Source organism: Lagopus muta, chromosome 3 (assembly GCF_023343835.1).
Source record: "Lagopus muta isolate bLagMut1 chromosome 3, bLagMut1 primary, whole genome shotgun sequence".
In the NCBI taxonomy this organism is placed as follows: Eukaryota; Metazoa; Chordata; class Aves; order Galliformes; family Phasianidae; genus Lagopus; species Lagopus muta.
Genome location: NC_064435.1, coordinates 33,957,665 through 33,978,119, shown reverse-complemented (window position 1 = coordinate 33,978,119; position 20,455 = coordinate 33,957,665). Strand labels below are relative to the sequence as shown.

General features: G+C 39.2%; 2 protein-coding genes across 5 annotated transcripts in view; both read left to right on the top strand.

The window, feature by feature from the left end:
* The window catches only part of SGK3 (serum/glucocorticoid regulated kinase family member 3), a 55,631-nt gene extending 47,469 nt beyond the window's left edge, over window positions 1-8,162 (top strand). For all 4 annotated transcript variants that reach the window (XM_048939210.1, XM_048939212.1, XM_048939209.1 and 1 more), the window contains 7 exons: window positions 1,595-1,707; window positions 1,917-1,953; window positions 2,059-2,145; window positions 3,706-3,801; window positions 4,540-4,695; window positions 5,957-6,046; window positions 6,840-8,162. In XM_048939210.1, coding sequence (XP_048795167.1) covers window positions 1,595-1,707; window positions 1,917-1,953; window positions 2,059-2,145; window positions 3,706-3,801; window positions 4,540-4,695; window positions 5,957-6,046; window positions 6,840-7,010 — 750 coding nt within the window. In that variant the 3' untranslated portion in view covers window positions 7,011-8,162. The remainder of the gene's footprint in view (window positions 1-1,594; window positions 1,708-1,916; window positions 1,954-2,058; window positions 2,146-3,705; window positions 3,802-4,539; window positions 4,696-5,956; window positions 6,047-6,839) is intronic.
* A 327-nt stretch (window positions 8,163-8,489) lies between these two features.
* Window positions 8,490-20,440, top strand: MCMDC2 (minichromosome maintenance domain containing 2). The gene is made up of 15 exons (XM_048939214.1): window positions 8,490-8,850; window positions 9,907-10,016; window positions 10,860-11,215; window positions 11,312-11,371; window positions 11,702-11,897; window positions 12,483-12,605; window positions 12,933-13,040; window positions 14,224-14,352; window positions 14,869-15,100; window positions 16,196-16,401; window positions 16,856-17,022; window positions 17,345-17,521; window positions 18,487-18,629; window positions 19,035-19,144; window positions 19,611-20,440. Exons 1-15 carry the CDS (start codon window positions 8,819-8,821, stop codon window positions 19,775-19,777), a joined length of 2,316 nt encoding a protein of 771 aa, XP_048795171.1. The 5' UTR covers window positions 8,490-8,818; the 3' UTR covers window positions 19,778-20,440.
* The last annotated feature ends 15 nt before the right edge of the window (window positions 20,441-20,455 follow it).

Genomic DNA, 20,455 nt, shown 5'->3' with positions numbered 1-20,455 from the left:
ATACTTCTGTGGCTTTGCAGATGTAATTGCTTACTGCCAAATAGCCCTATTCTCAGGATTCTTCTCCTTGGAGTGATGCTGTTGAGGACAAGGAGTCCACGAGTAACCTAAGGGAAAACTTCTAAAAGCATTAGAAAAAGTCTATAAATACTTGAATAGTGTTCTGGAGCAGCTTGCCTTTAGCTGTTGCTTTTCAGAGTACTTTGAGGAGTGCTCAAGAAACTCATGATTGAATAGCTACTAAACATGATAAGGGTATAAAACGTTGTTTTTATTTCTTCAAAAGATACTATTGTATGCTAATTGTATGCTAATAATACCTGGACCTGTCTAGCAAATGAGTTGTGATTGAAGATCACAAAGCATAGTGAAAAATGATTGTGTGCAAGTAACTGTACAGCAAAAATGCTTAAAAGGGAAGCTGCTTGTACTCTAGCAGTACTGTTGTAGATAGTAGAAACTAGCACCTGGCAGAGGGCAGGAGAAGAAAGGGTAGAATTTACATTTGTTTCTGCATATCTCAGGTTTTCCTGTTATGTCACTGCATCTGAATACACTCAGGATATACATATGGTGAATAAAGCAGGGTGAGGTTCATACTGTGACCTATATTGGTTGATATTCATAAAGACTACATGGCAGCATTCATGATGCTCCTGGAATTGAGATTCTGACTCCCTTTGAGTGCTGGAATCTGCACTTGATGGGCCTTTCTCTGGTCTGATGCACTGCCATCTCATTAGAAGAATATGATCAAACTCCAGGTTTGCTCTACTCTTCTTCATTTGGCATTCTTCCAGGCAAACTAAAACACAGTTCAAAACAGCTCTCAAAGTTGAATTAAGAACTTGTAAGATTTTGGTTGCTTGCTATATTTTCTTTCAAATTTTGCAGATAGAAAACAGAATTTGTTCTTTTTTAATTGAATGTATAGTACAGTTTCATGTGTGTATGATTTAATCTTTGGCAAGATTTGTGCATATGCTCAACTTGTTTAAAGTCTGAAGACTGTCTGTAGTTGAGAACATTAATGGATGAGCAGACTGGAACATACATCACCCCAAGTGCTCTCAGAATAAAACGCTTTTATACAAAGTCTGAACACAAAGATACTCAGAAATGAAAGATTCCTTGTGTGGCACCTGACTATCTGTTAGGAGACTATTTATGCACTGTTGTGCGTGCCCCATCACTAGAGGTGTTTAAGGCCAGGTTGGACAGGGCCTCATGCAGCCCTGCCTGTGGTGGAGGTGTTTGGATCTTGGTGATCCTTGAGCTCCCTTCCAACCCAAGCCATTCTGCGATTCTGTGATCTTGCATAATTGAATCTTGCCACCCTCAGTTAACATGGTTTTCTCTAGTTCTTTCTGACTAGTCTTGCTTTTAAGGGAATATCCTTGTTAGTAAGTTGTCTATTTATTTCTAAGCTGTGAAAGAGAAAAGGAAGTGAGTGAAGGAACGTTGTCAATTTTATTTCATTTTGCATTCTTAAAATTGTAGGCAGCTCAATAAAATTGCTGTTAAAATTATACCATATTAACTTGGTTTTGTGTATGATTTTTTTTTTCTTATTTACTACTTTGCATATTTACAGCTGTTCTTTCATTTACAAAGAGAACGTTCCTTTCCTGAGCACAGAGCCAGATTTTATGCTGCTGAAATAGCCAGTGCACTGGGATACTTGCACTCCATAAATATTGTGTACAGGTAGGTTTCTGAAGTGTATTCTTGTCCTGTGGAAGTTCAAAATTAATATATAAAAATTACTGCATGAAATGATCTCAGGAAGTTTGAACAAAATGTTTTCACCAAAATGTCAAGCTTCCTTTCAGCTGAAAAATAAGTCATTGCCTTTGAAGCTTTTGTGTTACTGACTGCTGTTCTGAGTTAATACGAAGATTTTTTTTTTTTAATAGGGATTTAAAACCAGAAAACATTCTCCTAGATTCACTAGTAAGTAAGCCACGTTTTTGTATTTTATATGTCCTCTGTCAAAATTGACACGTGGATTTGTAAATGTTGATTGTGTTCTGTTTTTTAAAACTGTTTCTTAAACAGGGTCATGTTGTGCTGACAGACTTTGGACTTTGTAAAGAAGGGATTGCAAGTTCTGATACTACTGCAACGTTTTGTGGGACACCAGAAGTATGTTGATGACTTTGGCATCTTTTGGCTGGTAACAAATGGTTGTTGAGTGTTACTGGTTGTGTAAACGGAAAATCAAATATGTGTGTGTTTATAGTTATGTGTTGTTGAGGACTTAAATTCTTTTTACGGGTTCTTCCATGAAACCAAAGACAAGTTTACTGCAGGTCTGTTCTTTGTACTACTTCTAATGTTCAGTATTTCCTACTTAGCTACCCACATTCTCATAACTCTTGTCTGTCCTCTTCCCTCTTCCCAGTCCTTTTCACATACTGTTTCTTCCCGTGTGTCTGACTAGAAGTAAGACAGTTGGCTTGTGTAACAGCTGTCACAGATTTGTCAATAGGAATCTATTTACTGTATCCTGCCATTAATTTTTAGTAAGTTTAGAAGCACTTTGTATCTTTGAGACATGAACAAATTTTGTGTGTGGGAGAAGCTTTTGAACTTACTGACTCTATTGTCTTCTTTTTACTAAGAAAAATGGACTGGAAAACTCAGAATCTGGAAGTCTTAAAAATGTATGAGGTATTCACCTAGATGTCAAGAGCAGTGCCTTTGATATTTTGATAAAATACACTTCATATTATAGGAAAGGCCTTTGAAAGCAGTAAAGGATGGGTGAGGGATAATGTACTGAAACATTTGAACTCAAAAGGGAGAAAAAAATAAAAGGGCAATGTGTGACAACTTAGCTATCATTAGAGTAGGAATTTAGATGGTGATCTGAGCTGAAATAGCATTTGTTGGATTGTTTTGGAAAGCACAGTGTGTATAAAACAGTGATGGTTTTGGAGTTGTTGGAGGACAATCTATGAGATTTTTGTCCTGTGCTCAGAAGTGTGGGCTTTGTGCTTATCGTGGATTTGCATGAACTGCAGCGTAACAGGATGCTTAATTTCAGCTCTTTAAAATACCAAGACTAAACACAGCAACTGAATATTAGTCTTTACATGCCAAGATTTAGGTTAAAATCTTTCATGATCCTGTGATAAGTGTAATGATATTCTCTGTGTTTCTGAACACTGAGTTGAATGACTTAGTTCCAACTCACTATGTAGAAAGTTATGAAAAATTAGGAAAGTTAGTTCAAAAATGCTCTGCTGCTTTTCATGCTTTCTGTAGGGTTATCTATAGACGAATGAGGTACAGAGCACTCAAGCATATAGAAAGTTTGAGAAATGCTGACACCATTGAACAGTGACTTACCTCCTCATTACAAATGGTACCTGCCTTGTCCATTAACAAATAGATCTATTTTGTACATTAAATTTCAGAAGGTGGATACCAGTGAGTGATCTTGTATTCTTGTACTGTATATGAGAGAAGGCTTTAGAAACCGTGTGTGCGCTGTGCAGGGGCGACTGAGATGACAAGGATCCAGCCACAGTAATTCTATACTAAATGTCCACAACAAATAGCCTTGTACTGTGAAATGCCTTTGCTTGTACTATGGTATTAGTGAGTTAGATTTCTTCTGAAACTATGACTAAAACCTAAAAACCCAGGTTTTATCATTGCTATCCTAATGCACTGCTTTTTTTTTAATTTCGTTTTTAGTATCTCGCACCAGAAGTTATTAAAAAGCAGCCCTATGACAACACAGTAGATTGGTGGTGCCTTGGTGCAGTTCTTTATGAAATGCTTTATGGACTGGTATGTATTTAATATAGGTGGGAAAGTGCCATTAAGGATGCTAACTTTTTGCAGAGCGTTGAAGTACTCTACTTCAGTGGATGAATGATTTGTCTTAACATAGCATCTCTTTTTCTCTTTGGGATTTTGCATTGCCTCTCAATGTCTAAACTTCTGCTTTCCACTGAACTTCTGGACATCAGCTAAAGACAAACCGTGATAACTAGAGAGATGTTGAAGTAAATAGAATCAACAGCAATAGCACCCAATAAATTAAAACATGTATTTTGGCTTGGGTCTTCCAGGATTTCTCCTAGTTCTTCTGCTTCTTGATACAATATTAAAAGAAAAAAAAGTCTTACTGTACTACTTTTAGTCATCTGTAATCACTCTAATAGTAATCTGTTCTGTTACTTTTCTTTTTAGTTTTATATGCATCTGGATATTAAGTAGGGAAATAGATTTCTTTTCCCACTCTCATTCTTTCCAGGCAAGCACAGTGGGAGCTTTGAATCTTGGTGGCATCTGCAGTTACATTACCTGTGAGTGTAAGATGTTTTGGAAAGAGGAGGTGGCAGGGGGAAGTTATCAAGCATGGAGAGCTGGCTGTGTGAATGACTGAATTAGAAGTTAGCTGTCTTAAGATTTCTTCCTTGACTCTTAGTAGTCTGCTGCTTACAGACTTGTTTGTTGGTCCATGCATGTGAAACAAAATGCTGATGTAGCTTTGGATTAATGTGTAACATTTGGGTTTTTTAGCCTCCTTTTTACTGCCGTGACGTTGCTGAGATGTATGAGAATATTCTTCACAAGCCCCTAGTCTTGCGTCCAGGAATCAGTCTCACAGCCTGGTCCATTCTGGAGGAACTTCTGGAGAAAGATCGGCAAAGCAGACTTGGAGCAAGGGAAGATTTTGTATGTAATCTCCTAATTTATCAAGCTCTTCTTCATTTAAATAGACACGAATAAATTTGAGTGCATCATGCAAGTTTGATAGCAGGAAACAGAAAATGCATTTCCATATATCTGTCCCTGTTTGTTTTTTTTTTCTTTTTTCTTCTTTAAAGATATTAGTTGTGGTCATCAAGTCCTGAAAGATGTTTGGAATAGAAAGGGGGTAATTGTTGTGGGATATAATATTTTTAGCTTGGTTGGTGTCAAACCAGTCAGCAGGGAAACAATTCCCGGCATAGTAATTGCTAAGTAATTAATAAGTAATTGCTAGTTAGTTAGTTAATCTAGGAAATAATCAAACAAAAAGGTGATTTTCTGGTAATATCAGTTTACCTGACTACATAAAAAGGTGTTCCTCAAACACAGAATAGAACAGTACTGTACAAGTAGCAGCTTTTTCTTTTTTTTTCCTCAGACTTAAAATCATAGTAAATGTTTTCCCAGTACAACCTTGAATTTTATTTTATTGTACTTGCAAAAAGATGTTGCTAGGAAGCACAGACGACTTCAGAAATGTACAGTGAGGAATAATCTAGAAAGACTGTGCTTCCATCCATGGATCGTGAGTCTTCTGATTGCAGCCTTAATGTTAGGCAGTGTGTTGACCTCATCGTAGAACTGCTTAGGTTCAGAGGGACATTAAACACCATCCAGTTCCAATGTCATGGGCAGGGTTGCCAGCCACTGGATTGGGCTGCCCAGGGCTCCGTCCAGCCTGCCCTTGAGCACCTCAAGAGATGATGCATCCGTAAGTTGCCTGGGCAACCTGTTCCTGCACCTCATTGCTCGCTGAGTAAAAGTTTCCTGCTAACATCCAACCTAAATCTCCTCTCTTTTATTTCAAAGCCCTTTCTTTTTGTCCCGTCACTATCAGACAGTGTAAAAGGTAATTCCCCCTTCTGTTAATAAGCCCCTCCCCAAATACTAGAAGGCCACAATGAGGACTCTCCAGGGCCTTCCCCAAGCTGAACAGCTTATCTTTGTGGGAAAGGTGCTCCATCTTGTGATTGATTTTTAAGCCTTAAAAGCAGCAAACAGGGTTTTAAAAGGAAACTAGTTTGTATAGGCAGGCTAATTTTAATTCTCTTTTTGCCAGCTACAGCTTTTATTGAAAAATAAACTGTAAATGCAGAACTTGACCCCCTTAGGTTTTGTTTGTGCATTTACTGTGATGCATGGGATGGATTTCTGAAACATCTGTGATTTCTATTCTTTACTGCAGCTTGAAATTCAAAAGCACCCATTCTTTGAATCTCTCAGCTGGACTGACCTACTACAGAAGAAGATTCCACCACCATTTAATCCTAACGTGGTAGGTGCTGTTTTAGTTCCTAGCTGCCAAATTTGTGCCTGTGCAGGCTCCTCTATTTGGAAAGAATACGCTTGTATCAGAGTGGATGGGAACCTCCTAGTGCTGACTGCACTTTAGAGCAGTGACACTTCTGAGCAGTGATGCTGTCTTTTTGACTAAAAACTCACTTTGACACATCACTGTTTCTTCTGTTTTTTTCCCATCAAAGGACTCACAGTTTTTTATGGTGTCTGAAGACCGAAGAATTTACAACCTCTTTTAAATAAGCCTCTTTCAATTTGCAAAGACTATTTTTATAAGCCTTAGTTGCAGCCCTACTCCTGTTCATCTTCATAGTGGTTTTACGTCTGTTTGATGAAGAAACCTTTGCTGCCTTGTTTCTTCTCTCTGTAACTGAATGTTACTGTGCTTTAGTTCTTAGGTCCCTTACTGCAGATGTGACTTTATAGTAGCTACTGTTGATGCTGGAATGTAACAGTTTTATATTATTGATGGAAAAGGGAGAAAGATAACTGTATGTGGTCATACAGTTTTTATTTCAGTTTTTTTTTTCTCTAACAGTCAATTAAGAAAGAAAATATTTCTTACTATTTCTTATGTTTATTGTGTCATAAATGTTGTGTAGCTCTTGGCCTGATCCCTGGCCCAGAAAAAAACAAGCAAGCTTCTAATAAATGCTTTCAGGGATGCTGCGGTGGGTTTCCTTAGGCTTTATATACTTAAATAGGAAAGAATAGTACAATTCAAAAAATACAGAATTAATGTGAGAAATGATAGATCTTCTGTTTTCTAGGTTGGCCCGGATGATATTGGGAATTTCGATGCGGTGTTTACAGAAGAAATGGTCCCATATTCAGTTTGCATCTCTTCTGATTACAGCATTGTTAATGCCAGTGTCCTAGAGGCAGATGATGCGTTTGTTGGGTTTTCTTATGCACCACCTTCTGAAGATATGTTTTCCTAGGAAGTTAGAAGCCAACGCTGTTCTGGGAGTCTTGGGATGAACTGAAACATTATGAACACATTCCAAATTAGTGTAACTAGTGCCTCATTTTGTATATAGATTTGTAACCTATGAAGAAACGTTCTCTGCTGTATAGAAGGAATTTGGGCATTTTTGGATGGCTTTCTTTGGGATTTGAACTGTTTATTCCTGCTGCAGAAAATATTTTTTAAAAAACGTTAAGTAACACTCTCTACATTAACGTATTTTTTTAAGCAAAAACACTGACTGTTCCCATCAGTCCCTTCAGGTTTACATTCGTACATATCTAAGATAATGCCGGCACAAGCAGCAGCGTATTTAGTGAATTTATAAATGCCTTTGTACCTATTTACAGTGACTTTGTGCTTGAATTGTAACTATGCAAATTATCTTTTGTATATCCTGGTTTAAAAAAGGTAAATGTTTTTTTCCCTGTTACATTGGTATGAACTTTGTTAACCTGTCTGCACTTAAATGAAGACTTTAACTTAAGACTGAGATGCTTGGAGGATTTACGTAGAATGAAAAATCGGGTATGTAAAACTAGATTGCCACTTTGTGTCTGCTGGAGTACCTGCGTCTCTGAACTGGATTATTTGAAGTATGCAGGATTACTCAAAGCAAGGATGGAACAAATTAACTATTCATTTAACTTCACCGATCATGTGTTCTACCTTTTTTCCTTGGGATAAATGTGTCTGTATTTCAACTGCATTAAAAATATTTTTGGTTAAAACTCTGCTTTTCCAAAGATAATACGCAATAATCAGTGCTACTTTGAAAGGCTATCTTACTTTAACCTTCCTGTGGTGGATGGTGAGGGGATCACGCCAAACATTTAGTACTTTTCTCACTGATTGATATTTGGAAGCACTAATATGTTCCAAATCACTTGTATTTCAACATGCATAGCTACTTGTCTTTGTGTCCCATTTTTAAATCTTCACTTAATATTTGAGGGGAAAAAAAAAAGTAAATTGTGCTTATAGTTTTAGAAATGTGAAAAGTTAATGTATTTCTCATAACATACATGTGTATGGAGAAACTGATCGTTCTGATCAACTTCGGTGTAAGGAAAACTTTTAACAATGCAAAAACTGCTGTTAGTGCGTAAAAGCTTATCATGGCAGGTAGTAGTATTATTATGTATATCACCTGTAAATAACAACTTATTTTTGTCTGTTCCTTCATAATCGTTCTGTGGTGTGTTTGGTGTTTTGGTTTGGTTTTGTTATTCATAAATACATTCAGTTGAAAGCCTTGGTTTGAGGGAAGTCTGATAGGGCACAGTAAGCAGCCAGAGTCCTGAGGGAGCTGGCTGATGTCACTGAGCTGCTCTCAATGATATGTGAGAAGTCGTGGTGGTCAGGTGAAGTCCTTGGTGACTGGAAAAAAAGGCAATGTAGCACTGCCTTCTTAAGAAGGGTAAAAAGGATGTCCCAGGGAACTATCAACCTGTCAGCAAAATTGTAATTATTCTTGAAATTAATGATGTCAGCAGCAAAGCATGAGACAAGTAGAAGCTAAACCAGGATTGTTTGCTTTTTTTTTTTTTTTTCATTCTTTCACGTAATGCCTAAGTAATGCTGAGTAGCTGCTGTGTGAGGTGTGGGAAGGAGTGGCTGGGTAAAGCAAGTAGGAATTAACGCTGGCATGGGAAGAAGGAAGGAACTGTGTCGTTTGTGGGAGGGGACTGGTGGCTCTGTGCTCATTTCCTGTCCTTTCACACTGAAGTTTTGAGAAGTTTGAAACAGCTACACAGCTGTTCAGGACAGCCAGTGACTTACATGAATTGCAGTTACAATCATTTGGCAGCAAAGTACGTCTTTCTAATGGGCTGGAAGGCAAAAATTGTTGCAGTATGGTATATTCTGCACCCTTTCATTTTCTATCCTTTCAGAAATGGCTGTAACTAGCTTCCTGACCACGTGTGGGCTCTCCTCTCTCTCCTCTTTATTGGGGTTTCTTTCTTATGGCTTTTTGGTGTGAATGTGTTCCTTTTCGCTGGAAATGCTCTGCTCTGTTATTCCTTCCGTTCTCTTCCATGTCGTGAAGTGCCCCAGTCAGATCAGGACCGCCAAAGGCAGAGCAGCAGACCCTTCCATACTTCCATAGATCAGCGCTCTTGTTCTGCATGTCTTTGCATTTCGTGACGATACTTCTCATAGTAAGATGGTGAAAGTGGGGCGGGCCCTTCACAAACCCTGAGTTGAGAAGTAAAGTCTCAAATGGTGGTGGTAAATCCGAGGCAGGAGAGCCTACGTGGGAACCGCGATGGTATTCCCTTCCCGTTGCGGCGGGTACTTGAGAAGGGGAGGTGCCATCTGTGACTGACGGAGGAGCGTTAGGACTGACCGCGCGGCGCCGCGTTTCCCCTCACGAAGCGGCGGGGCTCCTGAGGGGCCGCCTGGTGCTGCCCCCGAGCCCGCCAGCGGGCGGCGAGAGCGGCAAAAGCTTTGGCGCGTGGCGAAGGGAAGCCCTGGGCTGAGAGGAAGGGTGGTGGCAATAATGGGGCAGCTGGGAGCGATGGAGGTGTTAGGCGCGGTGCCGTGAGGCAGCGGAGTGCGACCGTGGGGGATGCGGTGGTTGCGAGAGGCTGCGCTTGGCTCTGTGAAACTCAGGGAGCGGCAGCGTGTGGAGAACGCTGTGAGCCGTGGTGCGGGCTGTCCTCAGGCTGTCCCCGCTGTGCTGCGTGACTCTGCTTTGTGGCCGAAGAGCACGGCGCAGTAACCTCAGGGCGGTGGGGGCCAGGAGAGGCCGTGGTTTCAGCTGGACTTTAATGTCTTGTAAAAGGTTTGAAGGGATGGAACGGTAGTTGCATGGGATTCATCCTAAAGAAACTGAAAAATAAATCCTAATGTAAGTTCTCCTTCAGTTTGTGCATAAAATGTGATGCTTCAGGCCAGATAGGACGCATCTTCCAGCCCACCCACAGCATACAACTGACAAGAAGTTCTCTGCTGCTGCCATACAGGTGCACCTCAGGTACCCTGTTCTCTCCACGTCTGTCTGTCCTCCAAACCGACTTCTGTGACCTCCCGCCATGAATCGTTCATAAATGAAGAGCTTTTCTTTCTCTTCAGCCTCTTAATGCTGAGTTTTGTCCTATGCCAGGTAGCTATGTCTCTTTGAAGGTTTAAGTGGTGTTTCATATCGGTTACCTTTAGAAGAGACAGATGATAATTTGTAAAATAAAGTCTGTGTGACCGTCAAAAGATCATAGAATCAAAGAATCCTTAGAGTTAGAAAGGGCCTTTAAAGGTCATCCAGTCCAGCTCCCTTGCAACAAACAGGGACATCAGATGTGTGTATACAAAATGCCACATTTTGGCCTTAGTGGTTCTCCCTCTAAATTCATAAGAGAAGTTCTGAAAATGCTCTGAAAATACATGAACAGTATGCAATAAAAACAACACTGAAGAGTGTGGTCACCTTCTAGACCAACTCTGTGGTCTTGAAAGTTTTATCTACAGGAATAAGAATTGATCACCTGTGCATACTGATGTTTGCAAGATCTGCACCTTAAATGGATGCTACAGGAGGTGACAGCAAACAAGGAAAATGTAATTTAAGAAATAAATGATTCCTCAGTTTCATGTTTTCAGCAACTGTGACAGCCTTCATAGCTCTCTATATATGTCTCACTTTAGCTCCAATGACTGGGGGGGGAGGTAAGGAGAGGAGGGGCTAAATGCTGCCTTTAATTTTGATGGGTCAGGGTTGGGTGGTGCAATAATTCAGTAATAAGAGGAATAGTAGAGCATTTTAGGAATTTATTGTTATTGTAGCACGGCCAATTCTGAACTAATTCTTTCCAGCTTATTCCAGAATTCTCATTAAGAGTCCAAAGATCTTTTTGGAAGATGCATGAAGAGATACAGAAAATGAAGGAAATTATCCTTATTTACCTTGACAGAAGTGGTGGCCTTGAGAAATTTGTGCACGATTGCAAAAAATACAACGGTATTGCTCACTCAGTAGATATTTTGTTAACATTGGTAAGTATTGTTAAGCAAACCTCTGTCATATTTAAGACCGTTTTTGCTCCTGCAGACTCAAAACAAAGTTATGCTGTGTATCGTTTCGTTATTTCAATAAACCCTTCTGATGTTGCTGAACTGGATGCAACTCTTGGAAACTACATTCTTCATAGGCCCATGAAAGCTGCAGGGATTTTTCAGTCAGTAAGTTTATAGTTGTGGTCAGGGCTGACAAAAAATAATCCTTTTCTATTTTAACTAGATTTTCCTTTCTAAAGTGAAGTTATTTTTCAATTACAGGTATGTTTCATAGCTATTAAGACATTATCATTAATTGAACAGTTACAGACGGAGGCCCAAGTGAGTCTACACTGTTTCCCCAGTTAGATCTTAAATCTTTTAAGTCTGGTGAAGTATTAGCAAAGATTATTTTTTGTATTAATTTTTCAGCCTTTATATTCCCTTTGGTTGTATTATCCTTTGTACAAAGTGCAAGTCTCACCTCAACATATTGCAAGAATCCTGGCATAAATGATTGCTTTTCCACTTGATACGTTTCTTTTTCTTTTCCTAAAAGCTATTTATACACCATGTTGCATTTCTTCATGTAAGCACATTGAATTTATAAACAGCATTTTAATATATTTAATCTATATATTTTTATTTCAATGTCATCGTGTCTCTTGTTAGATAAGCATACTGCTGAAACCAACACATTTACCACCATTACCGAGTTATGTTCTCAGTCTTTCTGCATTTCCATTTAATTACACATCTAAGAGATTTTATATGTCTGAAGGAATAGTGATTGCAATGGGAACTGTCACAAAATACACTCAAGGAGCAAGATTTCTTTGCACTGGGGAAACCTGTCCACTCTCTGAAGGTAGTAGTAGAAGAAATTAATATTATTTCATAGAACTGTAATGTCACCAAGGTTGGAAAAGACCTCCAAGATCGTACAGTCCAACCATCCACCTGCCACCAACATTTCCCCACTCAGCCACGTCCCTCAGTACAACATCTAAATGTTTCTTAAACACCTCCAGGGACCGTGACTCCACCACCTCCCCGGGCAGCCCGTTCAGTGCCTCAAGAGCTCTTTAATAATTTAGATAATTTACCAGATTGAAAACCTATCTTGAGAGTCATTTTCCTACGTAGTCTTTATGGGCGCATGTCTTTGTGAAGGCGCGTATATACAGCATGTATCTGTCCGGTGTCATTCCCACATGACACAGAATAGGGGCGCTCCGCTGCTGAGAGTCAGGCCCTGCAGTCGCGGTGGGGAATGTGCGATGGGGGCACGGCGCCATCTGGCGGCCAAACGTGCGGGAAACACGCTTGTGAATTCGGAATTTCCCTGCCCAGTTTTTAGTTACTTCTGTGCTTAATGTGAAATGCAGAATGAAAACCGTGCTCTCATTATAAATGTTTACTAAACTTTTTTCTTTTTCTTTTTCTTTTTCAGGGTTTAGGTACATTAGGGTGCATCTGCCCGGAGCTACAGAATCTGCCACAGTGAGGAATGACTTTGTGTGCAGTTTGTGTTCTTCACCACTGCAGGAAGATATGAAATTCAGAGTACTCGGTGGTAGGAACTGTGTAGTTTTATTTCTGGGTCTGTTATTCTCCTACTTCTGATACACAGTACATAAACAAAAATGGCTGTGGGGATAACAGCCCCAAAAGATAGTAGTCATCCTAGAATGATAGAATGGTTTGGGTTGGAAGGGACCTTTAAGATCATGTAGATCTAACCCCCCTGTTTTAGGCAGGGACACCTCCCTCTAGACCAGCTTGCTCAAAGCCTCATCCAGTCTGGCCTCCTAGAGGGAAGAAAAAGAAAAAAAAAAAAAAAAAAGCTTAGTACTTGGTTTTCAGGACAACTAACCTTTTCCTTTCCTTTTTTTTCTGAAAGATAAACAGATAGTTGAAATGATTGATGCCAAAGTTCTTCATGCTTTAAAAGGATATTCTGATCATAAATCGCATTTTAGGATTCAGACTTTTACAGTTTTCTTGAGAGGTATGCTGAGTTTCAATTCTCAGACTTGCTAAAAATATTTTAGAAATGAATTGTGACAATTACCTGCACTTCCTTACAGGTTCATTTCTCTGAATAAACTGATGAAAGTCATGATAATTTATATTGAGGTTCTTTCTCTAAAAAAAATCAGGGGGGGAGGGGGAGGGGTCGTCACCTGAGTAATGCAGGCACAAATGATTGCAGAGAATAATATATAGCTGTGGTGTTCACTTCTATGTCTTCATTTAAGCAAGATCCCCTGGCCAGCTCTGCTGCATTACATTCTAGTTGAAGCTTGTTTTTTCCTCCTCTCTACTTCCTTTGGTCCTGCTGTTTTGCACCCATTTCATGTGTTTTTGACATCCTTCCTCAATCTAGCTGGTTTCCGGATTCAATCAGGATTTTTGGCTTCTACTACCACTGCTTTCCACTGGAAACATTAAATGATTTCTAATGTGAATACCCGACTAAATCACAATTCATCATCATATTTCCAATAATTTTATCTGATACCCAGTGTCTATGGAAGCATACAGCTCATCTCTTGAAAACTCACAGTAGCTCCAAGATCATGAGATAGAATGGCAGCGCTGCATGTACTGTTATGTTGGTGCGATGCTGTGAATTGTGCAAGTACTGAAATTCTCCTGGCTTCAGTGAGCAGTGCAGTTAGACAGGATCTTACAGGCTGAGATGCACACTTAGTTGGACACAGCTCTCACTTCTGAAAACTAAACGTGACTTCTGAATAAAGTGCACAGAACTACAGAGCTTCCCAAAGCTGTGTGTGTATCTTTTTGAAATCTTTGCAATTTGTCATGTGTAATATGGTCACTTTTTTTGTGGGTTTTTGTTTGTTTTTTTTTTCCTGTCATGTTTATAGGACAGTAACTAACAATGGTGGAACCACAAGCTTTGGAATATACTTGCAAACAGCTGTCCATTTTCTTTTCAGTGCAGAACCAAGTGAATCATTCATTTTCTTTATCAGGAATTTACTTCTACTCACCCACTCTCCTTCCTTACTCCACAATGGTAAACCTGGATTCCAACTGTTGTTTTCAGCAACTACGTGTGAGAAATGAAAGCAGTTTAGAAAAGCTGACTGTGTCTTTAACAGTTTTTTTTTTTTCTTAGCTAAAACATCTTCAGGTCTCCTCCACGTTTTGTTTTTCATTTCCAGATGAACTGGCCAATAGAATGACAATAGGAAACCACTACAAGATCATAGGAATTCCAGCTTGTGTACAAAATGGCCCACAAGCTACAGCATTTATAGAAGTCAGTAGTGTAGAGCTCTGTAAACCAAATGGTAAGGAAGTTCCAATTAGAATTGACTTAAAATTTTGAAAAGCGTTTTTTTTCTGCAAAATCTTGAGAACTTTTTGTTATCTAGAAGCCTGGATTGCAAAACCACTGTGGGACTTTTCCTCTTACTGGGAATGGGTTCAGTCAGTCAGCTGAGAACGTCTCTTCCCCACTTCTCTTTCCATGCATTGGGAAGTGACATAATTATTTACTGCAGTTCTTCAGCTTCCCTTTCCCAACTTCCCTTGTCACTTGTAAGCTTGGCAATCATGTGTGACACTGACCCAATATTTGAGTTTCTTATTCCTTTCTTATCCCATTGGTTTTAGTAGATCATGTCTGCAGCCTTTAGAGCAGTAAAATGAATAGCTGTCTGCTGTTTACATTCTGAATTTGTGTTTAATGCAAAAATATCTTAGTTCTTTGTAAGCTTTTGTATAAAGACTCGAATGGCAATGTATTCTAATGTGCCTGCACTGCTCAGTTAAGTGCTTGTTAATCTCTATTTTGTTTCACTTAGGTCCTTCTTTCATTGGTGAAAATTTTAAGTATCTACTCTCACTGACCTCAAGTTCATGCTGGAGGTTTACAGCCATGCTTGCCAATATTTTTGCTTCTCAAGTTGTTCCACCAGGCACTTACAACACTCTTAAATTGGCAATATTACTGAGTCTGGTACAGACGTGTGAAATAGAAAATGCAGATTACCTCGATCTACTGATTGTGACAAGTGACACTCTAATAATTGATAGGTAAAGAGATTCCTTAACTCTTTTTATTGTTTTAAGACAATAGGGTTGGCCCTACATCAAAAGCAAGAGATGAGGCTTAAAAGGCATATAAAGGGTTCTGACTTGCTAAACAATAACCGTGAAACATCTCTACTTCAAATGATGTATATAGGATTGCAGCTAATAAATACCCCTAACAGTCTCATAATGATCTCTGTAAGCTTTTAAGACTGGCACTGTTTGGCAGAGGTCAAACTAAACCTTTTTCTAAAATCAAAACTATGGTTGCCCCAAAAGCTGGTGATTATGAAAGTGAAGTTGTCTGCTTCTCAAATCTTGTGTCACTTTAAGCCTTTCCATCGCTAGCTTCCCAGCTACCTTAATTTTCAGTTATGTCCTGGCTTGCCTGGGACAGAGTTACTTCAGAGAAGCTTACATGGGGGTGAAGTACAGTTGATGATGGCCAGCTGGCTCCAGAAGGCTTTTGGTCACAGCTTATGCTATGCACACAGTATTCTGTTATCATTAACCTATTTTAATCAATAATTTTATGCTGTTTCTTAATATGAGAAGAAATCATGCTTTAACATCTTAAAATCATAAGGAGCCTTTGACTGTGGGCCCAAGCAGTGTGTAACTGTGTGCCAAGGAATATAGTGCAGGGGAGATTAAAAAAAATTGAGCACTCTCCTTTCTCAAAAAGAATTGGGGATGTAACCCAGGTGGCTGCAGTCTAGAAGTTACCAGCCTCTTCTTTTTTCCCCCGATGGCCAAGAGAATTATGAATCCTCTGCCTTGCCCTAGAACAGGAGTAGGCATTAATGGTATGGGGTTACATTTGGGGACTTCTTTGATTTCCTAGGTATTACTTCTGTTACAAGCCATGGTTTGCCTCATGTTAAAACCATCAGAAATGCAGTCCTCCTGGGCCTTAGATTTCTGTATTTGCACTGAAGTGTATTTTACACATGTAGTCTTGACAGTGGTTTAAATTTGTTGTTGTTTAAAGGTAGATCTCGATATATCTATCACTACCACATGTTAAGAACAGTGTTAATTTAGAAAAATTAAGCAATGTTTTGACAGCTTATGACTGACAATTATTTAATCCTCTAGGCTTCTGAATTACAGCCTGTGTCTCCTGCCTCGTGGCATACGCCACCCATCCTCTAGTGACATCTTTCCTTCTGTGTCCAAAGATAAACATGGAACTGGAAGTGCTAGTATTCAAGCTTGCAGTGCTGTGCTGGCTCAGGGTGGTATCTGTTACATAGGAGACTTCTCTTCATACAAAAAGGATAAACTTGAACTCCTGCAATCCGGTAATTTCATATCTACTAACAAATGAGGGGACAGAATGAAACAAACATAACGCCTCAGCTAGGTCTGTTCCTCACCTTATGGCCCTCAAATGCTTGGAAAATATCAGCTATTTTTAACAAGTCTGAAAGAAATGAGGTTAAAAATGGCAAAATCCAATAAGCTTGCATTTGCTATACGGGCTCCAGCACAGGGATCCATTTATTGGCAAAACAAGCACTACAGTGAGGTGGAATGAGAAGTGTATTCATCAGGCTTGCAGGATTTGTGATCTAGCCTTTAACAGATTTAGGCACTCACACACTCAGCCCTCAAAACTGGTGGTGTGGAAGTGCCAAAACTTAAGACAAATTCAGTGAAATAAAATAATGACTCTTTTGAGCTACTGTGCTTGGAACTAGGATTTATAGTCAAACTACATCAATCACATCGCTGATGTTTTTTGTCCTCTCCTAGTGCTAGAGAGCAGGACGACAACGCTGTTCATTCCTGGGAAGAAGTATGGAGAAGAGGCTGACCAACAAGTGACTATTTCAATTCAGACCAACTTCTGGTCTTATGTAGATGTGGGTTCTTCCCCAAAGAAACAGACAGCAAGGGACAGCTTTTTAATTGGGCAGATGGTAAAGCAACTGACAGTTATTTCTGGTTATTGTTATTTCAGCTTGGGAAATAATGAAAACAAACAGCTTAAGTGACTTTAAATCAAGTGTCTTCTAAAATGAGCTAGCTTTCCCAAAAGTAAATGCCATTTATTTTATTCACAATAGCTTTTGACAACTACTACTGAAACACAATTATGTTGCTTATATTATAGATAACTCATAGCTATTCTTGCACCCTTTGGCATATGGATACTGAATATTACAGACTGAAAAAATTGCAATGTTTCTAATAGTCAAAATTCCATAATAATTTGTTTTCTTCTCTGGAACTTCTCTTCAGGACCTGAGTTTGATTCCACCTAATCTTTTAGATGTTTTTGGGCTGTTGATATACAATGAATTTCCTTCGTGTCAGCTGTCTTTTCCTGTAGTGCATCATGTCTTGCAAAAAGCCATTAATCCTGAAGCCATGCTGTACAGAGTCTCACAGCAGTTCAGAACACAGGATTATGAAGAGGTAGTTAGTTATTATCTAATAATTTAGCAATGCATTATACTTGGAATCGTATAGAATCATAGAATGGCCTGGGTTGAAAAGGACCACAATGATCATGTAGTTTCAACCTCCGTGCTGTGTGCAGGGTCGCCAACCACCAGCCCAGGCTGCCCAGAGCCACATCCAGCCTGGCCTTGAATGCCTCCAGGGATGGGGCATCCACAGCCTCCTTGGGCAACCTGCTCCAGTGCGTCACCTCCCTCTGTGTGAGAAACTTGCTCCTAAATATCATCCTGTTCCTAGAATCAGAAGGTTCTGTCCTGATACTCTGACAGATTATTTTCAAACCTGTCAATATTCACCTTGTACCTCTGCCCCCCAGCACTGAGAAGATCAGGAATCTGACTTGCTTCAGTTCTGTCAGAGTTGGCATAATAAATTCAGCATCACCTGCCTTCTGAAAAGCATGCTGGGTCAACATTTCTATGAGAACAGCCCTCTAATACTTGCTTTTAACAAGAACAATTTATAGTCAGTCATAAAACTTAGTGTGAAATACTTACTAGTTAGTACTGAACTAGTATTAGATCTGGAGGCTGGCAGCCCTGTTTGAGGCAGGGGGGTTGAAGCTTCATGATCCTTGAGGTCCCTTCCATCCCAAGCCATTCTCTGATTCTATAAAAAGTTAATATTTCATTCTAAAGAAACTGTCAGTATTTCTAATACAATTAACTTGCAATAGGGAACCTGCTTTAGCAGGTTCATCTTCCTTCCAATCCCTGTAATTCTGTAACAGGTAATTCAGCCCAGTATCTAAAATCTACCCTTATGCACAGCTGAACAGTGACAAGCTTTTTACAAAAATTGATGGTGAAATACACTGTTCTACCTCTCTTACTATGCCAGTATGTTAAAAGCTATGAAAAAAAAGGTGTATTATTTATTTCCCACAGTTAAATGTTTAAAATTTTTTACCTTCTCTCTAGTTTATTTCATTCGCAAAGAATCTTCACGTCCAACTGAGTTCTGAAGCAGAAAACCTCATTCAGGGCTACTATCTTGCAAGTCGTAGAGTGAGGAGAGATTCTTTGCGTGGATCAAAATTATCAGCATCTGCACTAAAAATCCTGTATGTCCAATGCTCATAGCAACACATCTCAGTTTCCAATAGAAACTGCTAACCAGCTCAATTTATTAAGTAAAAATGCAGACATTGTTTGAGTTTGGAAGAGTTCAAGTATAAAGAGTATCTAAACATTAATGAATACCACCTTATAGGATTGGTTTTAAAAAATGAACTATTTAAAGAATGAACTATTTCTTAGACTTGATGTTTCTTCAATTTTTTTTCCCATTAAAGCTGTCTAGAAAAATAAAAATGGGGTTTACATTTTCATAGCTTTCTCTTACATAAGTTTATTTTTAAAGCAAGAAGCCTCTTGATTTACAGAAATGCTTGCAACAGAAAAATATGCAACATCTTCATTTCTGCAATTTTTTCAACCATTCTGACATGCTTACATTCATCTCTTAGGATTTCACTGTCCAAAGCTCATACTAAACTGAGTTTGAGGAAGAAAGTCCTTGAGGAAGACGCATTGATTGCCATCCTGTTGTTTGAGTCATCTCTTACCCTAAAATACGGTGAGGCAGTCTTTAGTGTTGGGTGTATCGTTTTCATGTTTTGTCAGTTTAAAAAAACTTACCTTAAGTCAATTGCAGTAACAGAGGTATTTCATTTCAAGTGAAAGCTGAGATCTTTCAGTTGACTTTCCAATGGTGTGCTTCAGTACTGTCCATAGTGAGGCCCCAGACAGCACCAAGCCTCTATCCTTACGATAGCACACTGGAGACACTTCTGCTGCTATAGCATCGGTCCAGGTTAAACCCTAGGCAGAACTCTTTCCCTGAAGAAGTGTTTTCATTATCATGTCACGTTTGTTCACACACAAATTTGGCAGTGACAGAATCACAATGTAATACAGAAGTGCTAACTCACAAAATGAACTAAGTGATCTGCAGCTTTTTTTTTTTCCTCTCCACTCCTTAAAAATACTGGCCAAAGGTTGCCAAGCCTCCTAAGGTCTGAACTGATTTCTTCTTTGCTTAGGTAAGTCAGCATTGTGCATAGAACCAAACGCAGTATTTCCATTCGACCTCAGTGATGAAAACAGCCTCCAACAGAGAGATATTTACCTACTGCAGTGCCACCATCAACTGCTTCAGTTTATTGGTGCATATAGCCCAGGGACTTACGTTAGCACTAATGAAGAATGAACTCTGCTGCGAGTCCGAAGCTTCTACTTCAGCTTTCTGGCACTGCAGTTACAGAAAAATAGACAACTATTTTCAGTGCTAGTTTGCAAAGAAATAAAACATAGCTGATAGGATTTAGTTGAAGTTGCCTGGTAACACTGAAGAAAGACAGAAGTGATGTTTCTGTTCTGGAAGGCCACGGCTTCAGAATAAAGCCAGAACCTGATCTTCTATTCCCAGCTACCACTATGATTTAACTGGATGAACAGAGACAAGTTTTTAGTAAGGTAACTAACATTTAAACCAAGAATGCTTAATACTGTATTTCATTTCAACTATGAACTGTACTTTTTCCTGTTGCTTCTTTTTAAATGCATTATCCAGCAAGGAATAGTTTAAATACACTACAAAAAACAGTACTGATGTAAGACAACTTCAAGTTATTCATGTACAATATAATATACTATAAATTTTAAGATTTATATCACCATACTGCTTCTTGCTTTATGTCTCAGTTTTACATTACAGCACCATCATATCAGCACAGGATGCAGGTACGCTCCTGCAATCTGAAATAAAGCTTAAATAAGGACACTGGAGACAGGAGAGCAAAAAAAAATTATTAGTAGGCCCACCAGGGAGGAGGCAGCTCAAGGAGTTCCAGCCTAACTGCCTCATTGCAAAAATGAGTGTGAAGAC